This window comes from Bombina bombina, chromosome 2, assembly GCF_027579735.1.
Source record: "Bombina bombina isolate aBomBom1 chromosome 2, aBomBom1.pri, whole genome shotgun sequence".
NCBI classification, from domain to species: domain Eukaryota; kingdom Metazoa; phylum Chordata; class Amphibia; order Anura; family Bombinatoridae; genus Bombina; species Bombina bombina.
In genome coordinates, this window is record NC_069500.1 from 1,231,282,120 (window position 1) to 1,231,305,707 (window position 23,588).

Consider the following 23,588-nt stretch of genomic DNA (forward strand, 5'->3'; position numbering starts at 1 on the left):
CTACCTAATTAACCCCTTCACTGCTAGCCATAATACACGTGTGATGCGCAGCAGCATTTAGCGGCCTTCTAATTACCAGAAAGCAACGCCAAAGTCATATATGTCTGCTATTTCTGAACAAAGGGGATCCCAGAGAAGCATTTACAACCATTTGTGCCATAATTGCACAAGCTGTTTGTAAATAATTTCAGTGAGAAACCCAAAATTGCGAAAAAATTAAAGTTTTTTTTAAATTTGATCGCATTTGGCGGTGAAATGGTGACATGAAATATACCAAAATGGGCCTAGATCAATACTTTGGGTTGTCTACTACACTTAAGCTAAAATTAACTCTACAAGCTCCCTACATGCTCCCTAATTAACTTCCTTCACTGCTGGGCATAAAACACGTGTGGTGCGCAGTGGCATTTAGCAGCCTTCTAATTACCAAAAAGCAATGCCAAAGCCATATAAGTCTGTTATTTCTGAACAAAGGGGATCCCAGAGAAGCATTTACAACCATTTATGCCATAATTGCATAAGTTGTTTGTAAATAATTTCTGTGCGAAACCTAAAGTTTGTGAAAAAGTGAACAATTTTTTTTTATTTGATCGCATTTGGCGGTGAAATGGTGGCATGAAATATACAAAAATGGGCCTAGATCAATACTTTGGGATGTCTTCTAAAAAAAAATATATACATGTCAAGGGATATTCAGGTATTCCTGACAGATATCAGGGTTCCAATGTAACTAGCGCTCATTTTGAAAAAAAGTGGTTTTGAAATAGCAAAGTGCTTCTTGTATTTATTTCCCTATAACTTGCAAAAAAAGCAAAGAACATGTTAACATTGGGTATTTCTAAACTCAGGACAAAATTTAGAAACTATTTAGCATGGTTGTTTTTTGGTGGTTGTAGATGTGTAACAGATTTTGGGGGTCAAAGTTAGAAAAAGTGTTTTTTTCTATTTTTTCCTCATATTTTATAATATTTTTAATAATAAATTATAAGATATGATGAAAATAATGGTATCTTTAGAAAGTCCATTTAGTGGCGAGAAAAATGGTATATAATATGTGTGGGTACAGTAAATGAGTAAGAGGAAAATTACAGCTAAACACAAACACTGTAGAAATGTAAAAATAGCCCTGGTCCATAAGGGAAAGAAATTGAAAAATGGCCTCGGTCCTTAAGGGGTTAAAAGAAAAAACTAGAAATTTGACTGTGAAATAATAGCAGTCCGTTTCCTTCACGCGTGTGCATTTCAGGGCCTGCCAGGGCACAGTGTCACACCAGTGCAACTCATATCTGGTGTAACAGTAGTGTACATTTAAAAAAAAAGTTAGTTGTCTGCAAGCGTGTGTGTCAGGCCTACAGCGTCTACTCTGCCAACTTCTGCCAGTGCCACTCATATCTGTTGTCACAGTAGCTTGTACGCATAGTACCACTAATCGAAAAAAAATGACAGGCAGAGGCAGGCCACCCCGCAGGGGCCGTCGTGGTTGTGGTGCTGTGATTCCCTTTAGCCCTAGAATAATGCCCAGTGTTCAGAGGCCACGTACCCCGAACTCGAAAAGTTCTGAGGACACCCAATCTTCTACAGCTTCCGCTCGGAACCTTGACGCACCATCCTCCTCCAGCTTAGCTTCGGGCACCTCTCAAGTTACCACTCGCCCGCCTGCCGCCACCACCAACACTAGCACCACAGCCACTTCACTTGATCTGTCAGAGGAGTAATTTACACATCAGTTGTAAGAAATGAGTGATGCGCAACTATTATTGCCAGAGGATGTAGATAACAGGGATATGTCTCAATCAGGCAGCATTACACACATGGACGTACGGTGTGATGATGATGATGTTGTACCCGCTGCAGGAGTTTGGTCTGTCACTGTGAAGCGGGCGTAAACCCTTACACTACCTAATCGATACAACATCATACCTGATGTTTTAAAGCACGTTATTCCAAACAATTTAGGAATGTTAGGTGATTTATGCCCTTTATGGATTAAAACCAGACTCTGCATCAACTATGTAATTTTCCATGGGAGTTTTGCCATGGATCCCCCTCCGGCATGCCACAGTCCAGGTGTTAGTCCCCTTGAAACAACTTTTCCATCACTATTGTGGCCAGAAAGAGTCCCTGTGGGTTTTAAAATTCGCCTGCCTATTGAAGTCTATGGCGGTTCGCCCTTTCGCGAACATTTGCGGAAGTTAGTGTTCGCGAACCCAAATTTTTATGTTCGCGACATCACTAGCTCTTAAACATTGCATACCCTATGTGAATCAAAGATGAACAAAGAATGTTTAAAACATATACATACATATTACCATCATAACATACTGGCCGTGCATGTTGTGAAGTGTTGCTGTATTAGTTATTTAGCTATATTATCAAAGTCCACAGCCTTTTAAAACAGTTTCTCACCAGAAATTTAGATAAACTGTATGAGAAAACTTTATATACAAAAACCACCAAAAAAAACCTTATTGGAGTACAACAAATTCGTTTTTTAAAAAACTGAATTACTTTACTCACCAAAAGCTGCAGTTAGGCACATCCCAATTAAGAGCAAGACACTCCACAGTATATCTGTATTTAGCTGCCTCTCTAATTTGCTTCGCTTGTACCGAGGGCCGCTGTTGTTCAGCATTGTTTTTGTCTCATGACCTGAAACAAAATTAAAACAAAAATAAATATGCAGAATGATTATTATTTTTTACTGACAAGGCCCAATGAAGCCGAAAATGATTGTACAGGTAGCCCTCAGTTTACGCCGGGGTTAGGTTCCAGAAGGAATGGTTGTAAATCGAAACTGTTGTAAATTGAAACCCAGTTTATAATGTAAGTCAATGGGAAGTGAGGGAGATAGGTTCCAAGCCCCCCTCAAAATTGTCATAAGTAGCACCTAATACATTATTTTAAAAGCTTTGAAATGAACACTTTAAATGCTACACAGCATTATATACCTAATAAAATAATCACACAACACAGAATATATAATTAAACTAAGTTAAATGAACAAAAACATTTGCTAAACAGCATTATAAACCTAATAAGATAATCACACAGCACAGACTTCACTTGCATTTCTCTGCAAACAGTTCTTTCTATGCATTCCAATCTGGACTGAGTTATAGACAGGAAGATCTTGTTCCTTTGAAATCTGCTCGATAGCTTAGATCTGGTTAAACTGATTAATTTCAGCTTGCTTGGCTTTACTGCAACACAAGCGGACTGCTCCACCTACTGGCTATGTTAATAAATGCACTGCTTCTCAATGCTTTTCAATAGCAGTCACATGACTGGAAAAAAAAACAGAATTTATGTTTACCTGATAAATTTCTTTCTCCAACGGTGTGTCCGGTCCACGGCGTCATCCTTACTTGTGGGATATTCTCTTCCCCAACAGGAAATGGCAAAGAGCCCAGCAAAGCTGGTCACATGATCCCTCCTAGGCTCCGCCTACCCCAGTCATTCGACCGACGTTAAGGAGGAATATTTGCATAGGAGAAACCATATGGTACCGTGGTGACTGTAGTTAAAGAAAATAAATTATCAGACCTGATTAAAAAAACCAGGGCGGGCCGTGGACCGGACACACCGTTGGAGAAAGAAATTTATCAGGTAAACATAAATTCTGTTTTCTCCAACATAGGTGTGTCCGGTCCACGGCGTCATCCTTACTTGTGGGAACCAATACCAAAGCTTTAGGACACGGATGAAGGGAGGGAGCAAATCAGGTCACCTAAATGGAAGGCACCACGGCTTGCAAAACCTTTCTCCCAAAAATAGCCTCAGAAGAAGCAAAAGTATCAAACTTGTAAAATTTGGTAAAAGTGTGCAGTGAAGACCAAGTCGCTGCCCTACATATCTGATCAACAGAAGCCTCGTTCTTGAAGGCCCATGTGGAAGCCACAGCCCTAGTGGAATGAGCTGTGATTCTTTCGGGAGGCTGCCGTCCGGCAGTCTCGTAAGCCAATCTGATGATGCTTTTAATCCAAAAAGAGAGAGAGGTAGAAGTAGCTTTTTGACCTCTCCTTTTACCTGAATAAACAACAAACAAGGAAGATGTTTGTCTAAAATCCTTCGTAGCATCTAAATAGAATTTTAGAGCGCGAACAACATCCAAATTGTGCAACAAACGTTCCTTCTTTGAAACTGGTTTCGGACACAGAGAAGGTACGATAATCTCCTGGTTAATGTTTTTGTTAGAAACAACCTTTGGAAGAAAACCAGGTTTAGTACGTAAAACCACCTTATCTGCATGGAACACCAGATAAGGAGGGGAACACTGCAGAGCAGATAATTCTGAAACTCTTCTAGCAGAAGAAATTGCAACTAAAAACAAAACTTTCCAAGATAATAACTTAATATCAACGGAATGTAAGGGTTCAAACGGAACCCCCTGAAGAACTGAAAGAACTAAATTGAGACTCCAAGGAGGAGTCAAGGGTTTGTAAACAGGCTTAATTCTAACCAGAGCCTGAACAAAGGCTTGAACATCTGGCACAGCTGCCAGCTTTTTGTGAAGTAACACCGACAAGGCAGAAATCTGTCCCTTCAGGGAACTTGCCGATAATCCTTTTTCCAATCCTTCTTGAAGGAAGGATAGAATCCTAGGAATCTTAACCTTGTCCCAAGGGAATCCTTTAGATTCACACCAACAGATATATTTTTTCCAAATTTTGTGGTAAATCTTTCTAGTTACAGGCTTTCTGGCCTGAACAAGAGTATCGATAACAGAATCTGAGAAACCTCGCTTCGATAAAATCAAGCGTTCAATCTCCAGGCAGTCAGCTGGAGTGAAACCAGATTCGGATGTTCGAACGGACCCTGAACAAGAAGGTCTCGTCTCAAAGGTAGCTTCCAAGGTGGAGCCGATGACATATTCACCAGATCTGCATACCAAGTCCTGCGTGGCCACGCAGGAGCTATCAAGATCACCGACGCCCTCTCCTGATTGATCCTGGCTACCAGCCTGGGGATGAGAGGAAACGGCGGGAACACATAAGCTAGTTTGAAGGTCCAAGGTGCTACTAGTGCATCCACTAGAGCCGCCTTGGGATCCCTGGATCTGGACCCGTAACAGGGAACTTTGAAGTTCTGACGAGAGGCCATTAGATCCATGTCTGGAATGCCCCACAGCTGAGTGACTTGGGCAAAGATTTCCGGATGGAGTTCCCACTCCCCCGGATGCAATGTCTGACGACTCAGAAAATCCGCTTCCCAATTTTCCACTCCCGGGATGTGGATAGCAGACAGGTGGCAGGAGTGAGACTCCGCCCATAGAATAATCTTGGTCACTTCTTCCATCGCTAGGGAACTCCTTGTTCCCCCCTGATGGTTGATGTACGCAACAGTCGTCATGTTGTCTGATTGAAACCGTATGAACTTGGTCCTCGCTAGCTGAGGCCAAGCCTTGAGAGCATTGAATATCGCTCTCAGTTCCAGAATATTTATCGGTAGAAGAGATTCTTCCCGAGACCAAAGACCCTGAGCTTTCAGGGATCCCCAGACCGCGCCCCAGCCCATCAGACTGGCGTCGGTCGTGACAATGACCCACTCTGGTCTGCGGAATGTCATCCCTTGTGACAGGTTGTCCAGGGACAGCCACCAACGGAGTGAGTCTCTGGTCCTCTGATTTACTTGTATCTTTGGAGACAAGTCTGTATAGTCCCCATTCCACTGACTGAGCATGCACAGTTGTAATGGTCTTAGATGAATGCGCGCAAAAGGAACTATGTCCATTGCCGCTACCATCAACCCGATCACTTCCATGCACTGAGCTACGGAAGGAAGAGGAATGGAATGAAGTATCCGACAAGAGTCCAGAAGTTTTGTTTTTCTGGCCTCTGTTAGAAAAATCCTCATTTCTGAGGAGTCTATAATTGTTCCCAAGAAGGGAACCCTTGTTGACGGGGATAGAGAACTCTTTTCCACGTTCACTTTCCAGCCGTGAGATCTGAGAAAGGCCAGGACGATGTCCGTGTGAGCCTTTGCTCGAGGGAGGGACGACGCTTGAATCAGAATGTCGTCCAGGTAGGGTACTACTGCAATGCCCCTTGGTCTTAGCACCGCTAGAAGGGACCCTAGTACCTTTGTGAAAATCCTTGGAGCAGTGGCTAATCCGAAAGGAAGCGCCACAAACTGGTAATGTTTGTCCAGGAATGCAAACCTTAGGAACCGATGATGTTCCTTGTGGATAGGAATATGTAGATACGCATCCTTTAAATCCACCGTGGTCATGAATTGACCTTCCTGGATGGAAGGAAGGATAGTTCGAATGGTTTCCATCTTGAACGATGGGACCTTGAGAAATTTGTTTAAGATCTTGAGATCTAAGATTGGTCTGAACGTTCCCTCTTTTTTGGGAACTATGAACAGATTGGAGTAGAACCCCATCCCTTGTTCTCTTAATGGAACAGGATGAATCACTCCCATTTTTAACAGGTCTTCTACACAATGTAAGAACGCCTGTCTTTTTATGTGGTCTGAAGACAACTGAGACCTGTGGAACCTCCCCCTTGGGGGAAGTCCCTTGAATTCCAGAAGATAACCCTGGGAGACTATTTCTAGCGCCCAAGGATCCAGAACATCTCTTGCCCAAGCCTGAGCGAAGAGAGAGAGTCTGCCCCCCACCAGATCCGGTCCCGGATCGGGGGCCAATATTTCATGCTGTCTTGGTAGCAGTGGCAGGTTTCTTGGCCTGCTTTCCCTTGTTCCAGCCTTGCATTGGTCTCCAAGCTGGCTTGGCCTGAGAAGTATTACCCTCTTGCTTAGAGGACGTAGCACTTTGGGCTGGTCCGTTTTTACGAAAGGGACGAAAATTAGGTCTATTTTTTGCCTTGAAAGGCCGATCCTGAGGAAGGGCGTGGCCCTTACCCCCAGTGATATCAGAGATAATCTCTTTCAAGTCGGGACCAAACAGCGTTTTCCCCTTGAAAGGAATGTTTAGTAGCTTGTTCTTGGAAGACGCATCAGCCGACCAAGATTTCAACCAAAGCGCTCTGCGCGCCACAATAGCAAACCCAGAATTCTTAGCCGCTAACCTAGCCAATTGCAAAGTGGCGTCTAGAGTGAAAGCATTAGCCAATTTGAGAGCATTGATTCTGTCCATAATCTCCTCATAAGGAGGAGAATCACTATCGAGCACCTTTATCAGTTCATCAAACCAGAAATATGCGGCTGTAGTGACAGGGACAATGCATGAAATGGGTTGTAGAAGGTAACCCTGCTGAACAAACATCTTTTTGAGCAAACCTTCTAATTTTTTATCCATAGGATCTTTGAAAGCACAACTATCCTCTATGGGTATAGTGGTGCGTTTGTTTAAAGTAGAAACCGCTCCCTCGACCTTGGGGACTGACTGCCATAAGTCCTTTCTGGGGTCGACCATAGGAAACAATTTTTTAAATATGGGGGGAGGGACGAAAGGAATACCGGGCCTTTCCCATTCTTTATTAACAATGTCCGCCACCCGCTTGGGTATAGGAAAAGCTTCTGGGAGCCCCGGCACCTCTAGGAACTTGTCCATTTTACATAGTTTCTCTGGGATGACCAAATTTTCACAATCATCCAGAGTGGATCGTAATAAACATGGCTTACCGGATCCCATAGGGAAAATGACAGCTTCCAGCATTACATCGTCTTGTTAGAATGTGTCATACCTCAAGCAGCAAGAGACTGCACACTGTTCCCCCAACTGAAGTTAATTGCTCTCAACAGTCCTGTGTGGAACAGCCATGGATTTTAGTTACGGTTGCTAAAATCATTTTCCTCATACAAACAGAACTCTTCATCTCTTTTCTGTTTCTGAGTAAATAGTACATACCAGCACTATTTGAAAATAACAAACTCTTGATTGAATAATGAAAAACTACAGTTAAACACTAAAAAACTCTAAGCCATCTCCGTGGAGATGTTGCCTGTACAACGGCAAAGAGAATGACTGGGGTAGGCGGAGCCTAGGAGGGATCATGTGACCAGCTTTGCTGGGCTCTTTGCCATTTCCTGTTGGGGAAGAGAATATCCCACAAGTAAGGATGACGCCGTGGACCGGACACACCTATGTTGGAGAAAGGTTGTTATTCTGAAACGGTGTAAATTGAACCGTTGTAAAACGAGGGCCACCTGTATTGGGTTGTCATGTCTCTTGTTCAGAGGAGGTTTACCTGGTATTTCAAGGCTGGACTGACCTTTTTAAGCGTCAGGAAAGTTTTTCTCTGTGAAAAGCTAAGAGAGGCTGCTGACAGGTGGTAAATCGCCAAATAATAAGCTACTGAGCTGTTGTTCATTCCTGAGAGAGTGCTTTTCGTTCTGTATGTAAGTGTAATAGAATTGTAACTTAGGGATTGCCCTCCCACCTCCCTGACCCCTACCAAACAGCTTTACCCCCAGCCCACACTTTTCTCTTTTTTACATTATTTTTGTTTAATTATTTATTTTAGTGTAGAGATCACTCCTCAACCCTCCCTGATCCCCCCCCCAAACGGTTTTCTGACCTTTCCCCTCCCACTAGTGGCAGCCATTTTAGCTACTGACACCTGTCTGCCAGTAACCAGTTTTAGATTTTTTTTGTTTTATTTAATGCTTTTTTTCTTTAGTGTAGGGGTCCCCCTCAACACCTCCCCTCGATTGTTTAAGCAGGATTTCCCTTTTTTCTGTAGTGTAGCGTCCCAACCCTCCCTCTAGCTTACAAATTTATATTCATTATTTTTAGCGTCCCATCTGTACCTCCACCCCCGCCTTTCCTCCCACCGGCACCAATAGATGGTCATTAAAGACCGTGACAAAGACCGTGTAACTGTCCGTTACAATCTGTCTTCATAAAGTAACATAGAATATAGATGCCTGCAACCCACCAAGAGCAAGTCGTAGTTGACTGCATGGGCTGCCTGAATAAACCTGTTTTCAAGCCTCCCAAACAGGCCAGGTTTTCAGAATTAGAGCATGTTTACTAATCAGCTGATTATTTCATCTGTGCTCCACATAATGGTAAAAGTCTTGTCCAATCAATGCTTTGGAAGATTCCCTTTCATTCAATGAGGAATGGATATTTCAGTATTAGTTACACAAACAACAACAAAAATCTATTAGTTTCAATATAAATATACACAGCTTTAACATAACACTTTAATGGAAAAAATAAACTTTACTTTAGCATTAGTCTCCATTATAGAATGATTTAACTACATGTTTCAAGGACCATAAAACACAGTAGCATATCATAATCAACAAATGAATACTACAAAGACAATGCACTTGGTTTGAATTTTTAAATAGAAGATTTTTGTCTGTCAAATTTCAGTTAGTTAAATTTTCCTTTAAATTTGACTTTAGTTTCCTTCAACTACTTTCAGCAATTAAAGTACCACTCTGAGCCGCAACACATTGTAGCTCCTGAATAGGAAATGGCTGATGACTGGCAGCTTCATGTGCATGCTGATGGCCCTAGTTGGCTCATCAGCTGTATCCTGGTCAGTAGCTGCCATGTATTGTAAATCCAAGAGGGAGTTTAGCTAGGTGTCTAACCCCTTTGTGGTTGTTAAGCCCATTGCTTGCAAAGGACACGTGTGAAATTACAATGCACTAACAATTTACAGCATTTTATAAATCAGTTAGACTGCCCCTTTAAAGCTGTTTACATGTACATTGAAACAAACACATAGCAGATAGTTTGCAAGGCATGCAAGTAGTAAAACTAAATGCGCTAAGGAATTGGAGGATTTTATATTAAATTAGAATTTCCATTCAATGTAACAATTTTGGGGCTCAAAAATGCACAAGAAATAAACATAATTTATGTAAGAACTTACCTGATAAATTAATTTCTTTCATATTGTCAAGAGTCCATGAGCTAGTGACGTATGGGATATACAATCCTACCAGGAGGGGCAAAGTTTCCCAAACCTCAAAATGCCTATAAATACACCCCTCACCACACCCACAAATCAGTTTAATGAATAGCCAAGTAGTGGGGTGATAAAAGGAAATGTATGCTTACCTGATAAATTTATTTCTTTTACGATATGAGTCCACGGATTTCATCCTTACTTATGGGATATAGCCTCCTGGGCAGCAGGAGGAGGCAAAGAGCACCACAGCAGAGCTGTATATATAGCTCCTCCCTTCCCTCCCACTCCAGTCATTCGACCGAAGTTAGGAAGAGAAAGGAAAAGCCAAGGTGCAGAACAAAAATAAAGACCTGTCGTAGAAAATGACAGGGTGGGCCGTGGACTCGTCATATCGTAAAAGAAATAGATTTATCAGGTAAGCATAAATATCCCTTTCTTTTACAAGATATGACGAGTCCACGGATTTCATCCTTACTTATGGGATACAATACCAAAGCTATAGGACACGGATGAAAGGGAGGGACAAGACAGGAACCTAAACGGAAGGCACCACTGCTTGAAGAACCTTTCTCCCAAAAACAGCCTCGGACGAGGCAAAAGTATCAAATTTGGAAAATTTGGAAAAAGTGTGAAGAGGCGCCTTGCAAATCTGTTCAACAGAAGCATCATTTTTGAATGCCCATGAGGAAGCCACAGCCCTAGTAGAATGAGCCGTAATTCTTTCAGGAGGCTGCTGTCCAGCAGTCTCATATGCAAAACGGATAATACTCTTCAGCCAAAAAGAAAGAGAGGTAGCCGTAGATTTCTGGCCCCTACGTCTTCCAGAAAAAACAACAAATAATGAAGATGATTGACAAAATTCTTTAGTCGCCTGCAAGTAAAACTTCAGGGCATGGACCACGTTCAAGTTATGGAACAGACGCTCCTTCTAGAAGAAGGTTTAGAACACAAGGAAGGAACAACAATTTCCAGATTAATATTCTTAATAGAAACCACCTTAGGAAGGAAACCAGGTTTGGTACGTAACGCCACCTTATCAGAATGGAAAAAAAGATAAGGAGAATCACATTGTAAAGCTGAAAGCTCAGAAACTCTGCAAGCAGAAGAAATAGCAACCAAAATTAAAACTTTCCTAGATAACAACTTAATATCTATGGAATGCATAGGTTCAAACGGAACCCCTTGAAGAACATTAAGAACTAAATTCAAACTCCAAGGAGGAGCAATTGGTCTAAACACCGGCCTGATTCTAGTTAGAGCCCGACAAAAAGATTGAACATCTGGAACATATGCCAGATGTTTGTGTAGCAAAATAGACAAAGCAGAAATCTGTCCCTTTAAGGAACTTGCTGACAACCCTTTCACCAATGCTTCTTGGAGAAAAGATAAAATCCTGGGAATCCTAACCCAACTCCATGAGTAGCCCTTGGATTCGCACCAATAAAGATATTTACGCCATATCTTAGGGTAAATCTTTCTAGTAACAGGCTTACGTGCCTGAATCAAAGTATCAATGACCGAGGCAGAGAACCCTCGCTTAGATAAAACCAAGCGTTCAATTTCCAAGCAGTCAGCTGCAGAGAAACTAGATTCGGATGATGGAAGGGTCCCTGAATGAGAAGGTCCTGCCTCGATGGAAGCTTCCACGGCAGCAGAGAGGACATTTCCACCAGATCGGCATACCAAGTCCTGCAAGGCCACGCAGGAGCGATGAGAATCACCGAAGCCCTCTCTCCTGTTTGACTCGAGCAATCAGCCGGGGAATGAGAGCAAACGGCGGAAACACATAAGCTAGGTTGAACGACCAAGGCACTGCCAAGGCATCTATCAGTTCGACCTGAGGATCCCTGGACCTGGATCCGTATCTCGGGAGCTTGGCATTCTGACGAGATGCCATAAGATCCAGCTCCGGTCTGCCCCATCTGAGAATCAGATTGGCAAAGACCTCCGGATGGAGCTCCCATTCCCCCGGATGAAACGTCTGTCTGCTCAAAAAAATACGTTTCCCAGTTGTCCACTCCTGGTATGTAGATTGCTGACAGATAACAAGAGTGAGCTTCCGCCCACCGAATTATCTTGGATACTTCTGTCATCGCTAAGGAACTCCTTGTTCCTCCCTGATGATTGATGTAATCCACAGTCGTGATATTGTCCGACTGAAAAGGAATGAATTTGGCCGAAGCCAACTGAGGCCAAGCCTGAAGCGCATTGAATATTGCTCTCAACTCCAGAATATTGATGGGAAGTAGAGACTCCGACCGAGTCCACACACCCTGAGCCTTCAGGGAATTCCAGACTGCACCCCATCCTAGTAGACTGGCGTCCGTTGTCACTATCACCTATGGGAATCTGCGGAAGCATGTCCCCTGGGATAGATGATCCAGCGACAACCACCATAGAAGAGAGTCCTTTGCTCTCTAGTATAGATTCATTTTAGGAGACAAAGTGGTACAGTCTCCAATCCACTGACTGAGCCTGGTTATTTGCAAAGACCAGCGATGAAACCGAGCAAAAACAATGATGTCCATTGTCGCTACCAACAATCCGATTACCTCCATGCACTGAGCCACTGACAGCCGAGGAGTTGTCTGAAAAACTCGGTATTTGTTCAGAATCTTTAATTTACTGACCTCCGTCAGAAAGAATTTCATGGCCATAGAGTCGATTAGAGTTCCCAAGAAAGGACCCCTTGTCTTTGGAACTAGCTAACTCTTTTCCAGATATACCTTCCTCAGGAAGGATAGAACAAGGTCGGTGTGAGACTTTGCTAGCTGATAAGACGACGCCTGGATCAGAATATCGTCCAGATAAGGAGTCACTGCAATACCTCGCAGCCTTAGAACCGCCAGTAGAGACCCCAGAACCCTTTGAAAATTCTGGTCGCCGTGACCAAACCGAAGTAAGAGTCACGAACTTAAAATGTACGTCTGTGGATTAGAACATGAAGATATGCATCCTTTAGACTCGTGGTAGACATAAATTGACCATCCTGGATCAATGGAAGAATGGTACGAATAGTTTCCATCTTGAAAGATGGAACTCTGAGAAACTCATGTAGACTCTTGAGATCTAAGATAGGTCTGAAAGTTCCCTCTTTGGTAGGAACTACAAACAGATTTGAATACACCTGTCCCTGCTCCAGAATTGGAACGGGACAAATTACTCACAAGGAGGATAGGTCTCTTACACAGCGTAAGAACGCCTCTCTCAATCTTCCACAGACAATCGAGAAAGAAGAAACCTTCCTCTGGAAGGAAAATTTCCGAATTCCAGCTTGTATCCCTGAGACAACATCTCTAATGCTCAGGGATCCAGACATCTCATATCCAAGTCTGGGAGAAGACAGCCTGCCCTTGTTCCAAGACAGGAGTGGTCTCCAGGTAGATATGGCTTGCAAATAGACACCTTCTTGTTTAGAAGAGGAGGAAGGTGGGCTTCCCTTAAAATTTTGAAAGACACGAAAATTACTCCGTCGACCCCTCTGATTGGATCTTTTTATCCTAAGGGAGGGAAAGACCCTTACCTCCAGTGATGTCAGAAATAATCTCCTGCAGGTCAGGCCCAAACAGGGTCCTCCCTCGTAAGGAATAACCAAAGGTTTAGATTTATATGAGACATCCGCAGACCAAGAATTCAACCACAAGGCTCTGCACGCTAAGATGGAAATCCTGAACTCTTAGCCGTCACTCCGGTAGGCTGCAGAGAAGCATCCGTAACAAAGGAATTAGTCGATTTAAGAGCTTTAATTCTGACATGTATCTCTCCAAAGAAGTCTTAGACATAACAGATTATTCCAGGGCATCACTTCTTAAGTAGACCTTCTAATTTCCCTAGGGTCCGTGAAAGCACAACTATCCTCAAAAGGGATAGTAGTTCATTTAGCCAATAATCCCTGATAGCATTCGCGAAGAGGGAGTAGGGTCAAAAGAAAAAATAAATTTGAACAAATCGTAATCAAATTTAACATAGGACAGGATACTGTTCTTTTAAATATAAAAATTAACCCTATTCTTGAGTGCGTTTGTTTCATCCTCTCATAACGGATGAACTAACAAAGAACAGCTGAAGTATATATAATACAATGCATGTGGGAATGTGCATCACTAAGGATGAGTTAAACAAAAAAACAGCCGCAATTCCTGTAATAAAATTTACAGAAAAAAATATTACTGTCTCTTTAAATGTTAAGGGAGCGCTTTATTTCTGACGTGCAGAAAAAACTAACAACAATATAAAGACGGCTGTAACTAGACTTTGCTATGTACAATAAATGCAAAGTAACTGCAAGAACCGCAGAGCACTGCCTGTAGAACATATTATTTTGGACACTTTAATTATTAAATTGTGACATGAATTGACTGGCGTCACCAGACGTTTAACTGCCACTACCTTAGAACCTGTTAGTACAAGAACATATGGTACTGTCTCTTTAAATTTTAAAAGAGAACATTTTTTCTGTGTATAAACTGCAGAAAAAAATTAAAACTTTAGCCAGGTCCGACCTGTGAGCCCCACAGGACCCCCATACTATGGCAACACAGGAAATAAACTTGCCAGGCAGCAATTTTCAGTCCATTTTACCCCTCATTAGGAACCGTTAAGGTATCACTCCATGCATGAACAATGCGACAGAGAAGCATAGGCTACCATCCAAATATGCTTATAACAGTTGAAAGCATAACAGCTTGGACCTAACAGAAACAGCTATATAGAAGGGGAAACAGGACGGGTATGATTGGATCTTTTTTCCCCCAAGGACCACCACACATGGATGGCGACATAACATATCTCCCGGTCGGCAAGCATCTTTATTGAACCGCCGGGAGATTTACAGAAGTGGGCTAAAGAAAAGTGTCCCCAAGAACCGTCCTGCATAGGCAGGTGCACAACAGTTAACTCCCGGGCGACATTGAAGAGTGAATACACTGCCGGGAGTAAAAAAAGGGCGCACAAGAAAATAGAAAATGGCGCTTGTCAAGGACCGCCCTTCGTGGGCGTTCACAGACAAAGGCATACAGGCAGCTCCCGGTCAGCATGGCTTGTGTAACAGCAGGGAGAAGGGAGAGCATCTGTTTACAACGTTCCCCCCAAAAAACTTTCTGACAGTCACGTCTGGCCTTGAACCAGGTTCACAGTTTGCTTAACCTATTCACCACCAGCTGACTTTACACATCGTGCAGACATCTCCTCTCTCGGTCGGCATATTTTTCTTATGCAACCGCCGGGAGATGTGATGATTACCGCCATAACACACAAGAGTGAAAATCATCCCCTAAAAACATACCCCTTAGGGAAAACAAGCATGTTCCTCTGTCAGCTCCCAGGCAGCATGATATTTTAATAAAACCACTGGGAGAATATTTCTCTACAGAGGTCTCCTACAGAGTCTAAGCTCAAATGGGGCTTTGATGTGAAAGGAGAAAAGTATACCTGAATAAAGAGCCCCATATTCTCTTTCTAAGGGCTGTTACTCCCAAATTGAGTGGCCAATCTCTTCTGAGCCCTTGTCTTCTTCTGAAGCCCAGGAATAAAAATGGCACTGACCTCTCCATCTGCCGACAGCAAAGGAAGCTCCCAGGCGCGTGAAGTCCTACTGCTCACATGGACCTGAGGATGACAAGAAAAATACTGAGCAATATCCCTCAGATTTTTCCCCCAGATAGGGTAGCAACAGTATATGGGAAGGCGCAGTGAGAATTATATCCCACAAGTTCCCATTGCCTTAAAGCCACCAAATGCTTCTCTTTTTTTTTTTAACAGAAGAGACTGATCTGGTCTAGGTTACACCCCAGCACAAAGTAGCACTCAGTGGCACTACTTTTAAAAATAATAAACTCTTGATTGAAGATTCTAAACTAACACCTCACTTTACCTCTTCCTATCACTAACACAGGCAAAGAGAATGACTGGGGTGGGAGGGAAGGGAGGAGCTATATATACAGCTCTGCTGTGGTGCTCTTTGCCTCCTCCTGCTGACCAGGAGGCGATATCCCATAAGTAAGGATGAAATCCGTGGACTCGTCATATCTTGTAAAAGAAAGAAAGGAGTAAAAAGCATCAACAAAGAAATTTGGAAATAATTGTGCTTTATACAAAAAAAAATCATAACCATGATAAAAAGGGTGGGCCTCATGGACTCTCGCCAATATGAAAGAAATGAATTTATCAGGTAAGTTCTTTCATAAATTATGTTTTCTTTCATGTAATTGGCAAGAGTCCATGAGCTAATTACGTATGGGATAGCAATACCCAAATTGTGGAACTCCACACAAGAGTCACTAGACTGAGGGATAAAATAAAAACAGCCATTTTCCGCTGAAAAAATTAAATCCACAACCCAAAATATAAGTTTATTCTCATAAATGAAAGGAAAAACATAATTTATGTAAGAATTTACCTGATAAATTAATTTCTTTCATATTGGCAAGAGTCCATGAGCTAGTGACGTATGGGATATACATTCCTACCAGGAGGGGCAAAGTTTCCCAAACCTCAAAATGCCTATAAATACAACCCCCACCACATCCACAATTCAGTTTAACGAATAGCCAAGAAGTGGGGTGATAAGAAAGGAGCGAAAGCATCAACAAGGAATTGGAATAATTGTGCTTTATACAAAAAAATCATAACCACCATAAAAAGGGTGGGCCTCATGGACTCTTGCCAATATGAAAGAAATGAATTTATCAGGTAAATTCTTACATAAATTATGTTTTCTTTCATGTAATTGGCAAGAGTCCATGAGCTAGTGACGTATGGGATAGCAAATACCCAAAATTTGGAACTCCACGCAAGAGTCACTAGAGAGGGAGGGATAAAAATAAAAAGACAGCCAATTCCGCTGAAAAAATAATCCACAACCCAAATCAAAAGTTTTAATCATATAATAAAAAAACTGAAAATAAAAGCAGAAGAATCAAACTGAAACAGCTGCCTGAAGTATTTTTCTACCAAAAACTGCTTCTGAAGAAGATAAAACATCAAAATGGTAGAATTTAGGAAAACGTAAGCAAAGAAGACCAAGTTGCTGCTTTGCAAATCTGATCAACAGAAGCTTCATTCTTAGAAACCCAGGAAGTGGAAACTGACCTAGTAAAATGAGCCGGAATCCTCAGAGGTGGGGAATAACCAGACTCCAAATAAGCATGATGAATCAAAAGCTTTAACCAAGATGCCAAAGAAATGGCAGAAGCTTTCTGACCTTTCCTAGAACTGGAAAAGATAACAAATAGACTAGAAGTCTTCCTGAAAGTAGCTTCAACATAACATTTCGAAGCTCTTACCACATCCAAAGAATGTAAGGATCTCTCCAGAGAATTCTTAGGATTAGGACACAAAGAAGGGACAACAATTTCTCTACTAATGTTGTTAAAGTTCACAACTTTAGGTAAAAATTTAAACGAAGTCCGCAAAAACCGCCTTATCCTGATGAAAAATCAGAAAAGGAGACTCACAAGAAAGAGCAGATAAAACAGAAACTCTTCTAACAGAAGACATGGCCAAAAGGAACAACACTTTCCAAGAAAGTAATTTAAATGTCCGGAAAATGCATAGGCTCAAACGGAGGAGCCTGTAAAGCCTTCAAAACCAAATTAAGACTCCAAGGAGGAGAAATTGATTTAATGACAGGCTTGATACGAACCAAAGCCTGTACAAAACAATAAATATCAGGAAGTTTAGCAATTTTTCTGTGGAACAGAACAGAAAGAGCAGAGATTTGTCCTTTCAAAGACCTTGCAGACAAACCCTTATCTAAACCATCCTGAAGAAACTGAAAAATTCTAGGAATTCTAAAAGAATGGCAAGAGAATTTATGAGAAGAACACCATGAAATGTAAGTCTTCCAAACTCAATAATAAATCTTTCTAGACACAGATTAACGAGCCTGCAACATAGTTTTAATCACTGAGTCAGAGAAACTTTTATGACTAAGCATTTAATCTCCATACCATCAAATTTAATGATTTGAGATCCTGATGGAAAAACAAACCTTGAGATATAAGGTCTGGCCTTAATGGAAATGGTCAAGGTTGGCAACTGAACATCCGAACTAGATCCACATACCAAAACCTGAGCGGCCATGATGGAGCCATAAGCAGCACAAACAATTGCTCCATAATGATTTTGAAAATCACTCTTGGAAGAAGAACTAGAGGCGGAAAAATATAGGCAGGTTGATAACTCCAAGGAAGTGTCAATGCATCCACTGCTTCCACCTGAAGATCCCTGGACCTAGATAGGTACCTGGGAAGTTTCTTGTTTAGATGAGATGCCATCAGATCTATTTCTGGAAGCCCGCACATCTGAACAACTTGAAAAAAAGACATCTGGGTGAAGAGACCATTCTCCCGGATGTAAAGCTTGATGACAAAGATAATCCGCTTCCCAATTGCCTATACCTGGGATATGGACCGCAGAAATTAGACAGGAGCTGGATTTTGCCCAAGCAAGTAAATACTTCTTTCATAGCCTGAGGACTGAGAGTCCCACCCTAGTGATTGACATATGCCACAGTTGTGACATTGTCTGTCTGAAAACCAATAAACGTCTCTCTCTTCAAATAGAAGCCAAAACTGAAGAACTCTGAGAATCGCATGGAGTTCCAAAATATTGATAGATAATCTCGCCTCTTGAGATTTCCAAACCCCTTGTGCTATCAGAGATCCCCAGACAGCTTCCCAACCTTAACCCCTTAAGGACCAGCGACGTACCCTGTATGTCGCTGGCCTTTTTTTGGGACTTGATTGTTTTACAGTGCGGTCTTGCTACCAGCATTGAGACTGCTCTATTCCACAAAGCCTGCTGGAGGGAGGGCATTAATAGCGTGTTCTTGCTAGACTTGTGCTATTATGTCCTGAAAAAACCATTAATGACCAGTGACATACAGGGTACATTGTGGTCATTAAGGGGTTAAAGACTCACATCTGTTGTGATCACGGTCCAGGTTGGATGAACCAAAGAGACCCGTAGAACTATAAAATGGTGATCTAACCCCCAAGTCAGAGATAGTTGAATATTGGGATTCAAGGATATTAAATGTGATATCCTAGAATAATCCCTGCACCATTAATTCAGCATTAAAAACTGGAGAGGTTTCATATGAAAATGACCAAAGAGAATCGAATCCAATGCTGCAGTCATGAGATCTAAAACTTCCATGCATATAGCTACTGAAGGAAATAATAGAGACTAAAGGTTCCTACAAGCTGAACCCAATAAAAATTGTCTCTTGTCTGTTAGAAACAAAGACATTGACACAATCTATCTGGAAACCTAAAAAGGTGACCCTTCTCTTGAGGAATCAAGGAACTTTTGTTAAAATGATCCTCCAACCATGTCCTTGAAGAAACAACAGAAGTTGAAACGTATGAGATTCTGCAGAACGAAAAGACTGAGCAAATACCACGATATCGTCCAAATAAGGAAACACCGAGAACCTTTTGAAAAGATTCCTAGAGCTGTCGCTAGGCCAGAAAGGAAAAGCAACAAATTGGTAATGCTTGACTAAAAAAAGAGAGTCTCAGAAAATGAAAATAATCTGAATATGAAGATATGCATCCTGTAAGTCTATTGTAGGCAAATAATGCCCTTGCTGACCAAAAGGCAGAATAGACCATATAAACACCATTCTGAAAGATGGTACTCTTACATGACAATTCAAAAAGATTGTCTATCTTTGGGACAATGAATAGTTCTGAACAAAACCCCAGACCCTGTTCCTGAAATGGAACTGGTATGAATACCCCAGATAACTCCAGGTCTGAAACACACTTCAGGAAAGTCTGAGCCTTTACTGGAATAGCTGGAATATGCTAGAGAGAAAAAGACCTCACAGGCGGTCTTACTCTGAATCTTATTCTGTACCCCAATCTAAGAAGTTTGGACCGAATTGAACCAAACAACTTTAGAAAAGTCTTAACCTGCCCCTTACCAGCTAAGCTGGAATAAGGGCCGCACCTTCATGCGAATTTGGGGGCTGACTTTGATCTTTTAAATGGCTTGAATTCATTCCATTTTGAAGAAAACTTCCAATTAGAAACATGTTACTCAGGGAAGAATTAGGATTCCGTTCCTTATTAAGAACAAAAACTAATATAAGCATAGGATTTACTCTTAGAACTTAATCTTGAAGCAAAAAAACTCCCTTCCCCAGAGTAACAGTTGAAAGTATTGAATCCAATTGTGAACCAAATAATTTATTACCTTGGAAAAATAGAAATCTGGATTTTAGAAATCAAATTAGCATGCCAAGATTTAAGTCACAAAGTTCTTCTAGCTAAAATAGCTAAAGACAGATTTAACCTCAATTGTGAAAATATCAAAAAATGACATCACAAATGAAATTATTAGCATGTTGAATCAACTTAACAATGCTAAACAAATCATAATCCGATACTTGTTGCTCTAAAGTATCCAACCAAAATGTTGAAGCAGTTGCAACATCAGCTAAATAAATTGCAGGCCTAAGAAAAGGACCTGAAAATAAAATAATTTTCCTTAGATAAGATACAAGTTTCCCATCTGAAGGATCTTTAAAATAAATACTATTTTCCATAGGAATAGTAGTACGTTTTACAAGAGTAGAGATAGCTCCATTAACTTTGGGGATCTTTCCCCAAAACTCCAAACTAACTGCTGGCAAAGGATACAATTTAAAAACCTTAAAAAAGGAATAAAAGAAGTCCCAGGCCTATTCCATTCCCTAGTATCAGAACTGGAAAAAAACCCTCTGAAGAAACCACAGGAGGTTAATAAGCAGAATTTAAATATAAGCTAGTCTTAAAATCAAAAGGACTAGTCTCCTCAATATCCAATATAATCAACACCTTTTCAACAAAGAACGAATGTACTCTATTTAAAAGTAAAAAAGTAGATTTGTTAGTGTCAATATCTGATAAAGGATATTCTGAATGAGATAAATCATCATCAGAGAAGGATAATTCAGTATGTTGTCGGTCATTTGAAAATTCATCAACTAAATGAGAAGTTTAAAAAAAAGACCTTTACATTTTATTAGAAGGCGGGATGGCAGACAAAGCCTTTATAATAGAATCAGAAAAATATTCTTATAAATTCCTAAGTATATCTTGTACAGTAGATGTTAAAAGAATAGCAATAGATAATGCATTAATACTGATGGACTCTGCATGTAAAAGTTTATCATGATAACTTATTACAAACCATAGCTAAAGATAAAAATTCATAACATTAAAATAAATGAACTTAGCTTTGGTAGGACTGATATCAGTCATCAGGAATCCAACAGTGTTTTCTGATACAGGAACCGTTTTTGAGATATCTTGCAAATGTAAGAGAAAAAAACAACATATAAAGCAAAATATCAATTTCCTTAAATGACAGTTTCAGGAATGGGAACAAAATGCAAACAAAATAAGCCTCTGAAAACCAGAAGCAGAATGAAATAAAGACTTAAATAATGTCAGATATCTGGCGCCAAGTATGACGCCCACAACTGACAAAATATTTTTTGGCGCCAAGAACGTCTGCAACAAACACGAGCGTCATAGATGACGCAACTATGTGAAAATTCTCGGCGCCAACTAAGACGCCGGAAATGACGAAAATACGTCAAACGCAATTCTCGCGCCAAAAAAGTCTTGCGCCAAGAATGACGCAATAAATGATAGCATTTTGCGCAACCCGGAAACCTAACAGCCCGCAATTTAGAAAGAAAGTCAATTTGAAAATTCCAGGTAAGAATTTTTTTTATTTTTTTTTTTATATGCATTTCCCAAAATGAAACTGACAGTCTGCTAAAAGGAAATATACTGATAAACCTGAATCATGGCAAATATAAGTACAAACATTATATTTAGAACTTTATAAATAAAGTGCCAAACCATAGCTGAGAGTGTCTAAATAAAGGAAAACCTACTTACCAAAAGACACTAATCTACATAAAATAGATAGCCAAACCAGTACTGAAACGAGAATCAGCAGAGGTAATGGTATATAAGAGTATATCGTCGATCTGAAAAGGGAGGTAGGAGATGAAGCTCTACGACCGATAACAGAGAACCTATGAAATAGACCCCTGTTAGGAGGACCATTGCATTCAATAGGTAATACTCCCTTCACATCCCTCTGTCATTCACTGCACTCTGAGAGGAACCGGACTTCAGCATGCTGAGAAGCGCATATCAACGTAGAAATCTAGCACAAACTAACTTCACCACCTCCATAGGAGGCAAAGTTTGTAAAACTAAATTGTGGGTGTGGTGGGGGGTGTATTTTGCCCCTCCTGGTAGGAATGTATATCCCATACGTCACTAGCTCATGGACTCTTGCCAATTACATGAAAGAAAAACTTAAAACATAAGCAGAAGAATTAAACTGAAACAGCTGCCTGAAGAACTTTTCTACCAAAAACTGCTTCCGAAGAAGCAAATACATCAAAACGGTAGAATTTAGTAAATGTATGAAAAGAAGACCAAGTTGCTGCTTTGCAAATCTGATCAACTGAAGCTTCATTCTTAAAAGCCCACGAAGTAGAGACTGATCTAGTAGAATGAGCTGTAACTCTCTGAGGCGGGGCTTTACCCGACTCCAAATAAGCTTGATGAATCAAAAGCTTTAGCCACAATGCCAAGGAAACAGCATCTTTAGTAGCTTCGACATAATATTTCAAAGCTCTTACCACATCCAAAGAATATAAGGATCTCTCCAAAGAATTCTTAGGATTAGGACACAAAGAAGGGACAACAATTTCTCTATTAATGTTATTAGAATTCACAAACTTAGGTAAGAATTTAAAAGAAGTCCGCAAAACCCCCTAATCCTGATGAAAACTCAGAAAAGGAGATTCACAAGAAAGAGCAGATAATTCAGAAACTCTTCTAGCAGAAGAGATGGCCAAAAGGAACAACACTTTCCAAGAAAGTAGTTTAATGTCCAAAGAATGCATATGCTCAAATGGAGGAGCCTGTAAAGCCTTCAAAACCAAATTAAGACTCCAAGGAGGAGAGATGGTTTTAAGTATATACTATACCACCATAGTACTTATTAAGATAATATAAATATTTTTAATTATGCATAGTAAAACAATTGCAATATACATTTCTTATTTATTTTGTTTGCTTTTGTTGTGAAGTATTTTACTTTTATGTTAAAACTCTGATTGTCACTCAGTCCTTAAAGCTGCCAAAAATTAAATTCTGTTATCTAGTTTTTCTTCAAAATGCTGCAAATTGCCTAAACCAGCTACATACTAGATACTGATGGCTTAGAGCAGTGGACAATATTATGTATAAGCTAGTTCTAACTAGCCAAAACTAAGGGAAATGTGATAAATATACTAATAGTTTTCAAGTGTTGTTGCAAATCATTAATAATGCGACTTTTTTTTAAATGTCTTTTAGAATGTAGTATGTAATTGCTGATATAAAGTATGAAAACGATTGTATGTAAGTGCACCAGATGGAGTACCAACAGCGTACTATAACAAACAAGGGGGCGCCCACCAATATTCAGTGATACCGGTATGTGAGAAACACAAAGAACCTACTATATCTAAAAAAAAATATACACATGCACATACCTAAAAATATATGCGCATATGTGAATATATGTGGCTAAAATGGTGTGAAAAACGATTATATAACACTACAAGAAGTGTTAATATAAAATGCTACAATATAAGATGCAACAGTAAAAGGTGCAACAGATAGTGAATATGGTGTAACTGTACCAATATCTAATCTAGGTGATATGGATTGGATAAAATGTGACAAA

General features: G+C 40.7%; 1 protein-coding gene across 1 annotated transcript in view; it reads right to left on the bottom strand.

Annotated features, from left to right (window-relative positions):
* Nucleotides 1–23,588, bottom strand: part of ATP10D (ATPase phospholipid transporting 10D (putative)) — a 452,340-nt gene that overhangs the window by 227,196 nt on the left and 201,556 nt on the right. Inside the window, exon 7 of the mRNA XM_053703992.1 lies at nucleotides 2,518–2,649. Coding sequence (XP_053559967.1) covers nucleotides 2,518–2,649 — 132 coding nt within the window. The remainder of the gene's footprint in view (nucleotides 1–2,517; nucleotides 2,650–23,588) is intronic.